Raw genomic sequence first — 13,141 nt, forward strand, 5'->3', positions numbered from 1 at the left:
GGCTTGGGCATGCCCCAGAAAGGACCCTGATGAAGCCTAGAAAAAGCTGTTCTCTGAGTATTTCTAAGTAAGTTTATCTGTGTGTGTGGTTACTAAATGTAGTAAGTATTGCTGTCTCTAGCTGCCTTAGAGCAGGGCTTGACACAGTACACAGAAATATTAGTTCCCTCCTTTTCTCATCTCCCCCATTGTGGAGATAAACTCAATCACAAAAGGTGATCCTCAGTCTACTCGCTTCCCTGACTTATGGATGTCTAGACCCATTGCCAGTGTGAGAGTCACAGCTGGACATCAGCAGTGTAGCCCAGTCACTGCTTGAAAATTACTGAAGGGGGTTGGGGGGCAGCTGCTGGGAAAAGGGAGTCTTGGATTCAGATTTCTGTCCAGACCCTGACCTTATTTGCAGTGATGTAATCAGCCAATATTGGCTTAGTCCTGGGAGACAGCACATTCCCAGTAGAGTTGGAGGTGGGGGTGGTGCTGCTGCCAACTCTATATAGGGAGTTCAACTGGTCGCCCAGAGCTGTCCTGTGGACTCTGCAGCTCAGCATGGCTAGGGCACTGGGAGCACCCGTTGCACTGGGGTTGTGGAGCCTGTGCTGGTCTCTGGCCATTGCCAACCCTCTTCCTCCGTGAGTAAAGCTGGGACTAGAAGTGAAGGATTGAGTTCTGGGCTAGGGTAAGGTGGGGCCAGTTTTTAGGCCTCGGTCAAATTTGGGGTCAGGCGCTGTGGGAAAGGGATCGGTCCCAATGGACTAAGATATCTATTTTGTTCTCCCTAGGACTAGTGCCCATGGGAATGTTGCTGAAGGCGAGACGACCAAGCCAGACCCAGACGTGACTGGTGAGGCCCTGACTCCCTAAGTCTGTCTATCTGTCTGGTTGTGTCTCTGCATTTTATCACCTTCTGTTTTTTTTTTTTTTTTTTTTTTTTTTTTTACTTTGCCATCTCCCTACCTCCACCCCAGAACGCTGCTCAGATGGCTGGAGCCTTGATGCCACCACCCTGGATGACAGTGGAACTATGCTGTTTTTTAAAGGTAGGAGGGACTGAGGTTAGGGCGTTTAGGACCTTAGACTTACGCTCCTTCACAAAGGATGTCCCTGTCTGTGGGAGGTCTTAGGAATTATCTGGTGGTATCACTGACAGCTTCTCTCAAGCTATCTCAGTAGGTCAAAGGTTTCTCATTGGGCCCCTCAGTGAGTGTGGGTTTTTTCAGGGGAGTTTGTGTGGAAGAGTCACAAATGGGACCGCGAGTTAATCTCAGAGAGATGGAAGAATTTCCCCAGCCCTGTGGATGCTGCATTCCGTCATGGTCACAACAGTGTCTTTCTGATCAAGGTACTGCTGGGCCAAAATCAGGGCCAGACTGGAAAGGGCTGGAATCAACACTGGGGACCCCTCCCCCAAATGGCCTTGGCATGGAGCCCATAGCAATAGGTAGCAGATTTCTTTCCCATGTGCCCTCCTTTCCTATAAAAACTCAGGCTAAGGGAGTGTGCATGCATGTGGGCCTGGCAGATGCACCATCCAGTGGCTGTTCTTCAGTCCTCGTCTTAGTTCTACACCACTCTGCTGTACCTCACACTGCTGGCCATCCTTTTTTTCCCTGGCAATTTCTTCCCTTGGCTTCCATGACCCTGTATGAAGTCCTCTTCATAGGGGAGGGCAAGTTGTCCCCAACACAATGGCACCTGGCTAGAAGAGCATGTGGAGCATGAAATCTAGTCTGCTGTGCTCACCAAGTCCCATGTGACCCATGCCGTGTCTGCTCAGAGGAAGGGGTGCCTTCTCCTACCTTGCCAAAGGTGCTGTGTGGTTGGGGAAGTCCTGACTGTCGGCTTTGTTTTCCTTCCTGCCTCTTTTCTCTCTCTTCTCAAATGTCTCATTCTATCTCAACCAGTTCCCTAATGTTCCTTGGGGATCCATCCTAGCCTTTCCGTATACCTTCCCTCAGTGATCTCAGCCATCACCATGGCTCTGAGGAATATCTATGCTGTGGACACTGGATCTAGATCTACTTTCTGAGCTCCAGACATCTCTTTCCAATTATTTGTTCCACAGGCACCTAAAATTCAGCATCCCCCAAACTAAGCTTTGCATCTCCTTTACAAACCAACCTTTCCTCTTGTGTTTCCTGTTTCAGTAAATGACCCCAAAATGTGCCTGATTACTACAAACCAAGTGCACACAGGGTCTCATGATCTGGGCCTTGGTTATCTTCTCAGGTTTATGTCCTCCCCTGCCACATTCACTGTGTGCCAGCTATAGGAATCTACATGAAGTTGGAGCACACTGCTTCCTCATGTTTGGGCTCTGCGTGCTGCTCCCTCTGCTGGTAACACCCTTTCCTCACTTGTCAACCTGGAAAATTCCTGCTGATTTTTCAGCTCTTGAGCCCAATGCTTCCTCTTTGGTGTGAAACCTTCCACAACTTCTCTAGGCAGACTTAGGCACTCTGTCTATATTCTCAGTGCACTCTTTACACTACACCTTGGTAGTTGCATGGCTAGGATTGTAGGAGTCCTTTCTGCTTTTGTACAGTGAACTTCCTGAAGTGAAAGACAGAGTCTTGTCATCCTCAGTGTCTCTCACAATGCCTGGCATATAGTAGTTATTCAGTGACTGTTTCTTGAATGAATGAATGAATAAATAAATGAAGAAATGAATGAAGAAATAATGTATGGATGATTGCAGGATGAACATTTGTGGATATGTTTGTCAACACTGATGGTGTTGCAGATAAATGTGCCACGGGAGTGTCTGGGTACAGAGCTAGAGGTGTGTGTGTTATAGTAATAGTGACTGGATTTGCACAAACTGAGGGTGTGTATTGCGCGAAAGGACAGCACATTGTTGTCCACAGATGGACTGAGAATGTGTAGGGCCACAGGAGGATATTGTGTAAGCACAATAGATAAAAAATGTGTGTAAATGCAGAGTGGCAGTATCTGGGGATGCACAGTCAAAAAGAGAGTACTTTTGAATGCAGGGGGACAAAGTCTGGGTATACCCTCCTGAAAAGAAGGAGAAAGGATACCCAAAGTTGCTCCAAGATGAATTTCCTGGAATCCCATCCCCACTGGATGCAGCTGTGGAGTGTCACCGTGGAGAATGTCAAGCTGAAGGCGTCCTCTTCTTCCAAGGTCAGTCCAGGCTGGAATCCAAGAACCTGGAGTAGTGGTGGGTTGGTAGTGATGCCAGTAGTGATGGTGATAGTGGTAGTGATGGTGGTGATGGAGCCACTATGTGGCTTTTTAAGGAAGGGAAATAGAGAAGCCACTTATGGTCTAGAGGTCACGTGAGGGAAGGAGAGGAAGTCATTCTAGTGAAGGCAACTGTGTGTAATTCTGTGTGAATAGTGCCTCATTGTTCCCCATGACCCTTAGGACAAATCTACTCTCTTTAGTCTTACCTACAAGGCTCTCCATGGCCAAATCCCTATTGGCCCTTCAGCTTTGACTTTTATTATACCTTTACCTTAACACTAAGCTCCAGAAACCCTACGCTATTCTCTGTATGCTCAGTTTGCTTCATGCTTTGGAATCTTTCCTCTCTCTGGGGTTCCATCTCTTCTTGTGTGCCTTTTAACTCCTACTTCAGATTTCAGTTTAAGTATCATCTTCCCTGGGAAGTTTTCCCTGACTCTCCTCACTGTCTTTGCTGAGCTAATCCTGTGCGTTTTGCTGCTGAAGTTTGGTCTATGATCACCCTCCTTTAGCCATCTCTCTGATGGCTGTGAGCTCCGTGTGGTCAATACCATTATCTGGCCCATCCTGGGACCCAGAGAAAGCACAAAGGAAGGCATAACCCGGTCTCACCAAATGCCTGTTGATTGATTGGACAAAGGTGACCGTGAGTGGTTCTGGGACTTGGCTACGGGAACCATGAAGGAGCGTTCCTGGCCAGCTGTCGGCAACTGCTCCTCTGCCCTGAGATGGCTGGGCCGCTACTACTGCTTCCAGGGTAACCAATTCCTGCGCTTTGACCCTGTCAGGGGAGAGGTGCCTCCCAGGTACCCGCGGGATGTCCGAGACTACTTCATGCCCTGCCCTGGCAGAGGTGAGAAAGCCCTAGCACTTGAGACCTGTCAGAATTCATCCACTTTCCCTGAGCTTGTGGATCTCACATGTCCTAGCTCTCACCTTAACTCCGTGTTGCAACACCTTGGCCCTTAATCTAGCCCCATTTCCATTCTGGATTTTCCCATTGCCCTCATATGGGGAAACCCGCACCCCACTAACCCCAGCCATCTCTTCCACCTTGGACCTCACTCTGACCTCTGGCCTCCTTCTGTGTTCTCCTCACCCATTTCTCTCTCCAGGCCATGGACACAGGAATGGGACTGGCCATGGGAATGGTACCCACCATGGCCTTGAGTATATGCGCTGCAGCCCACATCTAGTCTTGTCTGCACTGACGTCTGACAACCATGGTGCCACCTATGCCTTCAGTGGTGAGAGATGCCCCCAACTCCCCCAATGTGCTCTCGCATCTCTTTTACTTGTATCTCCCATCCTTGACACATTTCTCCATTGTCATCACTGTGTCACTTATTTTGTCCCCTCTGTCCCCATCCTTCTGCGTGCCCTTCTGCATCCCTCATCTCTGAGGCATATTTCTCAATCTTGTCTGTCATGGCCCAAGCCCCTAACTTCATCTGTCTGTCTACCATCTACTTCTATGGCTGTGCCCATTGTGGACCTCTCTGGGCCCCTATGACTCCTTGTGTTCTCCTTGCTCAATGCCCTGCTGAGCCCTCTGGCTCTCCCTTGCTCCCTGGACCTCTATGTGTCTCTGTACCTCCTTGCCTCCCTTTGTTCTTGCATATCTTTCTGAGTCCTCTGGCTCCCCCTGATTTATTCTCAGAACTCCATCTTGTTCCAGGTTCCTGGTTCCTATGTCCAGACCCCTGGGCATAGCACTGCCTGGGGATGAGATGTTCTCATTGCTGAGAACCAGCTGAGAAGTGTTGGGTACTTTAGACCTTTAGAGGCTGGCTGCACTAGCCTGTGGAGGTTTCTCCTCTGAGTAGCCAATGGAGACACCCCTCCCTTGACCTGTGGCATCAATTGGTAAAAGCCATCCAATAATACCTAAGGCTGTTCTGAGTTCAGTCAGGCGGTAAATGGTCATGCTGCACAGTTGAGAATATCCCCAAGAGAAGTGAGCAACCACATCACATCCAACCTAAGATATATGTATAATTAGGACAGTGGTAAGAATATAAAATCGTGAAAATATTTTTTCACACAAAATTTTTTTGGCTCCTGACCCTTGGACAAATTTGACCAGTTATGACTATCAAGTTCTGTTGAAAAATACATCACCACATGGAGAGCAAATCTCCACAGCAGGACTGCATACTATAATAAGAACATACAGCTAAAATGAAACACACACCTGTAGTGAAAATACAACATTGAACTGAGAACATATGCCATAGTAAGAACATAAGTATCAAGAGAACATGCAGCCATGGTGAGAGCCCATTGGGAGGACACACAGACAAAGTGAAATTCAGAAAGAGAGAGAGAGTGAGTGAGAGCTTGTGAAAACAGGGCCACAGGAAACACACAGAAATAGAGAGAGACACCAAGCCATCTAGAGATCACAGAACTTCAAGGCCACGTGGCCATAATGAGAATGCTACCGAACTCCTAAATGAAAAATGTCATATATGCTCCATAGCTGTTGAGAGAGCACACAGCATGGAGAGAACACCTTATATAAAAAATACCCAGGCCGGGCGCGGTGGCTCACGCTTGTAATCCCAGCACTTTGGGAGGCCGAGGCGGGCGGATCACGAGGTCAGGAGATCGAGACCACGGTGAAACCCCGTCTCTACTAAAAATACAAAAAAATTAGCCGGGCGTGGTGGCGGGCGCCTGTAGTCCCAGCTACTCGGAGAGGCTGAGGCGGGAGAATGGCGTGAACCCAGGAGGCGGAGCTTGCAGTGAGCCAAGACTGCGCCACTGCACTCCAGCCTGGATGACAGAGCGAGACTCCGTCTCAAAAAAAAAAAAAAAAAAAAAATACCCAAGCCGGGCGTGGTGGCTTATGCCTGTAATCCTAGCACTTTGGGAGGCTGAGGCAGGTGGATTGCTTGAGCAGCTTGAGCCTAGGAGTTTGAGACTAGCCTGGGCAACATGGCAAAACCTCATCTCTACAAAAAATATAGAAATTAGGCGGGTGTGGTAGTGCGTTCCTATAGTCCCATCTACTTCAGAGGCTGAGGTGGATCACCTGAGCCTGGAAGGTCGAGGCTTCAGTGAGCCATGATCGTGCTACTGCACTCCAGCCTGGGTGACAGAGTGAGACCATGTCTCAAAAAAAAACAACATAAAAACAAAAACAAAAACAAAAAAAACACACCATATATATATATACCTAGCTGAGGTGAGAATGCACTATCTTGGTAAAAACTCCAACATGACCCAGCTACAGCATGGGGCAGTCCCTCTCCTCTCGCTGGTAAATCTTTTTTCTTTCTCTGCCTCATAGTTTTGTTGTTGTTGTTGCTGTTGTTTGAGATGGAGTCTCACTCTGTCGCCCAGGCTGGAGTGCAATGGCACAATCTTGGTTCACTGCAACCTCTGCCTCCTGGGTTCAAGCGATCCTCCTGCCTCAGCCTCCTGTATAGCTGGGACTACAGGCGCATACCACCATGCCTGGCTAATTTTTGTATTTTTTTTTTTTAGGTTACAATGTACTATTTATTAATTTAATTTTTGTATTTTTAGTAGAGATGGGGTTTCACCATGCTGGCCAGGCTGGTCTCGAACTCCTGACCTCAGGTGATCCGCCTGCCTCGGCCTCCCAAAGTGCTAGGATTATAGGCATGAGCAACCACACCTGGCCCCTCATAGGTTTTCATCTATTCTCTTTGCTTCTTCACAACTTTGGCTTGCACGTGGACCATCATGTTCTCTCCACCTTCTCACTACTTCGTGATCTTTCAGTCTCAGTTCCAACTGGTACCTCCCTCAGTTGTTCTTTTTTTCTAGTAAGATTTCCAGAGAAGGAATCTGAATGGTCCAGTCCATATTTTCAGACCACACCACGTTAAAGTGGTTGATTGCCAGCCTATGTATTGGCTACATTAATGGGTTGGGGACTCATCACTTACTTCATTGCACAAAGCAGCATATCTCTGGTTCTCAAAATAGGGCCCCTGGGCCAGGTGTGGTGGCTCACGCCTGTAATCCCAGCACTGTGGGAGGTCGAGGCAGGCAGATCACTTGAGTCCAGGATTCTAGACCAGCCTGAGCAACATGGTGAAATCTCATCTCTACTAAAAATACAAAAAATGAGCCAGGTGTGGTGACATGCCAGTAGTCCCAGCCGTTTAGGAGGCTGAGGTGGGAGGATTGCTTGAATGTGGGAGGCAGAGATTGCAGTGAACCATGATTGCGCCTCTGCAATCCAGCCTGGGTGACAGATTGAGACCCTGTCTCAAAAAATAAATAAATAAAATAGCTGGCCGGGCGCGGTGGCTCACGCTTGTAATCCCAGCACTTTGGGAGGCCGAGGCGGGTGGATCACGAGTTCAGGAGATCGAGACCACGGTGAAACCCCGTCTCTACTAAAAATACAAAAAAGTAGCCGGGCATAGTGGCGGGTGCCTGTAGTCCCAGCTACTGGGAGAGGCTGAGGCAGGAGAATGGCGTGAACCCGGGAGGCGGAGCTTGCAGTGAGCCGAGATCGCGCCACTGCACCCCAGCCTGGGCGACAGAGCGAGACTCCGTCTCAAAAAATAAAATAAAAATAATAATAATAATAAATAAAATAAAATAAATATGGTTCCTGAGCAGGGTAATTTCAGTGGGAAACCTCTCAGGGAAGGTGGATATGTCAGTCACCACTATATACTCAGTACACAGCTAATAAGAGAACTTGTGGTAGCAGCAAGAACACTAGGTATTTACTCAACAAATATTTGTTGAGTATCTGATAAGTAGTGGGCATTGTCCTAGGCACTAAGATACAGTAGTCAACATGGCAGACGAGATGCCTGCCCTGATAGGCTCTGCTAAAGTGAGAGAGGACAATAAGAAAGAGAAAGGAAGAAAGAGACTACTTTTAGGTAATATTAAGGGTTGTAAAGAAAATAAGATAGGATAGTGGGATAGAGGTGAGGAGAATGAGGGCAGTCTTCTGAAGAAATGACTTTTGAGCTGAGACTTCAGTGATGAGAAGGAATTAGCCACACAATGTGCTGGAGGAAAAGCATTTTAGGGAGGGTGAGCAGCACATACTTCAAGGAATCAAGAAGGAAGCCTGGTGAGGATGGAACACAGAGAAAGAGCAGGTGGGCGACTTGAAAGAGCAGGGAAGGCAGTGGCCAGGTTACCTAGACCTGGTAAGGGTTTTCAAACATAAAAGGGAGTCATCAGAAAGTCTTGAGCAGGGCTGTGATATATTCTAACTCATTTTTTATAAAAGATCACTCTGACTTTTTGTGGAACATAAATTATAAAGGTACAATCATGTAAGCAAGGAATCTAGCTAGCAATTCGTGCAGTTGTCCAAATTAGAGGTGATGACAGCTTGAATTAGGATGATAGCAGCAGAGGTGGTGAGGAGTCACCATGATATATTTTGGAGGTAGAGCTGACAGCGTTAACTAATAGATAAGATAGGCCGGGCATGGTGGCTCACGCCTGTAATCCTAGCACTTTGGGAGGCCAAGGTGAGTGGATCACCTGAGGACAGGAGTTTGAGACCAGCCTGACCAACATGGTGAAACTTCGTCTCTACTAGCTGGAATGGTGGCACATGCCTGTAATCTCAGCCTACTTGGGAGGCTGAGGCAGGAGAATCGCTTGAACCTTGGAGGTGGAGGTTGCAGTGAGCCGAGATTGCACCATTGCACTCCAGCCTGGGGAACAAGAGTGAAACTCTGTCTCTAAATAAATGAATGAATGAATGATATCAGTCAGAGTAGGGAAGGGAAAAGAGGCTTCAAGAACGACTCAGCTTTCACGGACTCGGCAACTGAGTGGCTGGTGGTGTTGTTTTCTAAAATTGGGAAAGACTAGGGAGTGTGTCTGTTGGTGGGGGGCAGAAATCAGTTTGGATATAATTAGGTTTTGGGTGCCTATTGGCACCCCATAAGCATGTCAGGTAGGCAGCTGATTTGGAGCCTAAACCTCAAAGGAGAGGTCAGTCAGGGCTGACGAGAACAGATTGGAAGTCATCAGCACATAGATGGCATTTAAAGCCCCTGGACTAGGTGAGATTACCAACAAAGTGAAGGTAGAGAGAGAAGAGAAGAGGCCCAAACTAGGGTATTCCAATATTTAGATATCAGGTTGAAGAAAAGAGTAGTCAAAAAAGACAAGAGGAATACTGGGAGAGTCGGGTGTCACAGAAGCCAAGTTCCAAAAAAAGACATTTAAAGGAGAAGGAAGTAGTGAGCAGTCAAGTGCTCCTGAGAGGTAGGGTCAGATGAGAACAGAGAATTGACCATGAGATTTGGCAAATTGGAGAATACTAGCAACCTGGATAAGAACAATTTCAATGGTTGAGGGAAACAGAAGTGTAATTGAAGAGGATTGAGGAAAAAAGATAAATGGGAGCCTAGATAATTCCTTAATAAGTTGTTGTGAAAAGAGGAGAAGAGAAATGGGGTGCCAGCCCAGCTACTCCTTCACTCTCCCACCACCTCACAGGGAGGGACTGGAGAACACAGCCAGAGTGAGAACATTCAGCAGAAGCGGTGCTTCTTTTTTAACTTCTGGACACTGTATCTCATTATCTATAAGCGCATCTCTGCACATGGACACCTGAGATCCTTAGGGAGTGCCCACCGACCCCATGATGTTGGCCTTACCTGGAAACTTAGCCACTGTTTTCCACACTTGCCTTTCTTTCAGGCACCTGCTGATTCCAGTTCCAACCAGGGCACAGTGTCCAACATTGCTGACCAAGTCTTGCTCTATTTCTCCTCCTCACCTGGCCTCTTCCATCTTGGCCTCTGGATGCATTCTCTCCCTCTCACGACTCATTTCTGCGTTCATCACTAGCCTCTTCTCTGCCTGGGCTTCTGCCAGCAGCCCTAGAGCAACCTATGGTATTCCACAGGGTCCCACTACTGGCGTCTGGACACCAGCCGGGATGGCTGGCATAGCTGGCCCATTGCTCATCAGTGGCCCCAGGGTCCTTCAACAGTGGATGCTGCCTTTTCCTGGGAAGAAAAACTCTATCTGGTACAGGTGTGTATTGGGGGAGAGGCTGGAGGTAGAGACTGGGACAAGCATATCCAACTCTGTATTGATTACTGTCCTTTGTCCTCCAGGGCACCCAGGTATATGTCTTCCTGACAAAGGGAGGCTATACCCTAGCAAGCGGTTATCCGAAGCGGCTGGAGAAGGAAGTCGGGACCCCTCATGGGATTATCCTGGACTCTGTGGATGCGGCCTTTGTCTGCCCTGGGTCTTCTCGGCTCCATATCATGGCAGGTGAGGGGCTTCTGGGTGCTTAGGGGGCAGCTTGTTCTGCTACCTGTCTGTGGCATAGATCCCCACCAGGGCATGAGAAGGCCTAGGTCAGGATCCCCATGACATGGAAGCCATACTGTGTTTGGTGCCTTCTCCCCAGGACGGCGGCTATGGTGGCTGGACCTGAAGTCAGGAACTCAAGCCACGTGGACAGAGCTTCCTTGGCCCCATGAGAAGGTGGACGGAGCCTTGTGTGTGGAAAAGTCCCTTGGCCCTAACTCATGTTCCGCCAATGGTCCCGGCTTGTACCTCATCCATGGTCCCAACTTGTACTGCTACAGTGATGTGGAGAAACTGAACGCAGCCAAGGCCCTTCCGCAGCCCCAGAACATGACCAGTCTCCTGGGCTGCACTCACTGAGGGGCCTTCTGACATGAGTCTGGCCTGGCCCCACCTCCCAGTTCCCCATAGTAAAGACAAATTGCTTCTTTGCTTCTCACTGAGGGGCCTTCTGACATGAGTCTGGCCTGGCCCCACCTCCTCAATTCCTCATAATAAAGACAGATTGCTTCTTCGCTTGAATCAAGGGGCCTTGGTTGTGAAACAATCTTACTTCTTTCTTTGAGTTGAAAAGTTAGCAACTTCTCCTTTGAGGCTCTCGAGCTCAAACAAGGCTGTGAGAAACAAGGGAGGGGAGGACTAAGGGGCAAACCTCATCTCTGCGCAGATGATTCTTAGGTCCAGATCATAAACTAGCTCTTTGCAGACTATCTACACATAGTGGGGGGAAAGAGAACCAGAGTCGGAAGAGGAACAGCTGAGTTTATACAGCAAGTAAGAGGTGGAGGTAGGACTCAGATTCAACTTGCTGATAGATGACCACAACCCAGCCGCAAGGCATCAGAAACAACAGGGCCTGGGGCAATTATGCATGTGCAAAGAGGATTAGCTCAGAGTTGTGGGGGAGGAGGTTCAATCTGGGGGACCTCAAATTATGGTTCTGGGTAATTCAAGTAACACCACTCGTGGCTTGGGTTGCCATGAGTTAGGAATGACAAGTGGAATGAAGTTGAAGTGGGGGAAACAGAAGTACACCAGCTGTGTGTCAGAGGCAAGCTGGAGAGAGAGGAGAAAGAATGATTTAGGGACCTGGCACCATGAAGCACATTTGCGGAACACAGCCCCTGGGAGTCTTGCTGGAGCCTCAGGAGCTTTGCTGGCACAGAGGATCTGGCCTACTCAATTAGCCTCCTGGGTATCTGCACCATCTAGACCAGCAAATGTCACTGGCAAGGAGGTTGCACTGCTTGGTTATATTCTGGTCATAAACTGGTGAAGGCTTTGGGTTCCAAATTTGCTGAGAGCTATTCAACTGGGGGTTGGGCCTAGACTATAGGTAGCTATGTCTCAGACAAGGCCCTATTCCTCCACTGCCTTTACAACCCACTTGGGGTTGGAGGCTGGCTTGTTTCAGGCTCAAAAAGTAGCCTGAGTTTCCAGCAGAGGGCCCTTACTCTGAGCTTCCATGTCCTAACCTCATTTTCCTTTCCTGTAAAATAGACAGAATGCCACCCACCTTCCAGTGACAATGAATATAGACTCCAACCCATCCCTGAACTGTCTTGGGAAGGGGTTCCTTCTGCACGTAGACCCGGACTGTGGCTCATGGCCTCATGTGATCTATGGTCAGCCTCTCCCAACCTGTCAGCCCTTTGCTCCGTAGGACTTTGATGGGTAGAGTAGTAGCTAACAAGCTCTGATTGTCACACAAGGCTTTGTACTGGGAGGCCAGGCTATAGAGTGGCTCCAGCCTAAAGGGCTGGGGGCTGGGAGACAGTGTCTCAGATTAGGGTCTAACTAGGAAGTTGACTGGAGCTGAGAACAGAGGTTAGGGGCCAAGCAGCAGGGTTGTGGGTCTACTTCTTAGGAGCACCTTGAGCTTTACTTTTCATTCCTAATGGTGTCTTGGATGGCTACCCTCATGGGGTTGGCTGCTAGTCTAAGGGGTGGAGACAAGGCCAGAGTTTCAGGTCTGGTCCTTATCAAGTTCATGCACTACACTTGGGACCACTGCTGCATCATGCCAGGGAGCCTAGAGGTGTCTAAACAGTTATCCAGCAACTCTGATACCCAAGGTTAACTTCCTCTTGTTTTCGGAGGCAGGGAGTACTTAGTCTCCCCTTTCTCCTCTCCTCCCACCTGTTCTCTTGCAGGGTATCCTCTAGCTTGTCTCCAGGGAACTCCCAGAAATGGTTTGTTTCAGTTAATTTAGGCTGCTATAACAGAATACCTTAGAGTGGGTAATCTATCAGCAATAGGAATTTATTGTTCACGATTCTGGAGGCTGGAAAGTCCAAGATCAAGGCTCCCGCAGGTTCAGTGTCTGCTGAGTCCTTGTTCTGCTTCAAAGATGGCATCTTTTTGCTGTGTTCTCACATGGTGGAAAAGGGACAAGCAGCTCCCTTCGGGCTCCTTTATAAGGACACTAATCCCTTCCATGAGGTTGAAACCCACGTGACTTAATCACTTCCCAAAGTCTCCCCCTCCTAATGCTATCACATTAGTGACATTTGGTTCCAACATATGAATTTGGGGGAGATGCCAATATTCAGACCATATAAAAGTCCAACTTATACTTCTTTCATTCACTCATTTAGCATCTCCTATGTGCAGAGCAGCGTGCCATTCTGCCCTCAAG

General features: G+C 48.4%; 1 protein-coding gene across 1 annotated transcript; it reads left to right on the forward strand.

The window, feature by feature from the left end:
- The first annotated feature begins 443 nt into the window (after positions 1-443).
- HPX (hemopexin) lies at positions 444-11,025 on the forward strand. The gene is made up of 10 exons (XM_055282615.2): positions 444-632; positions 783-844; positions 969-1,040; positions 1,221-1,342; positions 2,994-3,147; positions 3,851-4,063; positions 4,326-4,457; positions 10,088-10,218; positions 10,302-10,464; positions 10,604-11,025. The coding sequence occupies exons 1-10, from the start codon at positions 550-552 to the stop codon at positions 10,861-10,863; spliced, it is 1,392 nt and encodes a 463-aa protein (XP_055138590.1). The 5' UTR covers positions 444-549; the 3' UTR covers positions 10,864-11,025.
- The last annotated feature ends 2,116 nt before the right edge of the window (positions 11,026-13,141 follow it).

The sequence above is a fragment of the Symphalangus syndactylus genome, chromosome 6, assembly GCF_028878055.3.
Source record: "Symphalangus syndactylus isolate Jambi chromosome 6, NHGRI_mSymSyn1-v2.1_pri, whole genome shotgun sequence".
In the NCBI taxonomy this organism is placed as follows: domain Eukaryota; kingdom Metazoa; phylum Chordata; class Mammalia; order Primates; family Hylobatidae; genus Symphalangus; species Symphalangus syndactylus.

What these genes read in the sequence shown, in the direction of transcription:
- HPX (XM_055282615.2), top strand. Translation starts at nt 550, where the DNA reads ATGGCTAGGGCACTGGGAGCACCCGTTGCACTGGGGTTGTGGAGCCTG. An exon ending in ATTGCCAACCCTCTTCCTCC is followed by an intron (nt 633 to 782) that starts GTGAGTAAAGCT and finishes TGTTCTCCCTAG; the next exon opens with GACTAGTGCCCATGGGAATG. An exon ending in ACAGTGTCTTTCTGATCAAG is followed by an intron (nt 1,343 to 2,993) that starts GTACTGCTGGGC and finishes TTTTGAATGCAG; the next exon opens with GGGGACAAAGTCTGGGTATA.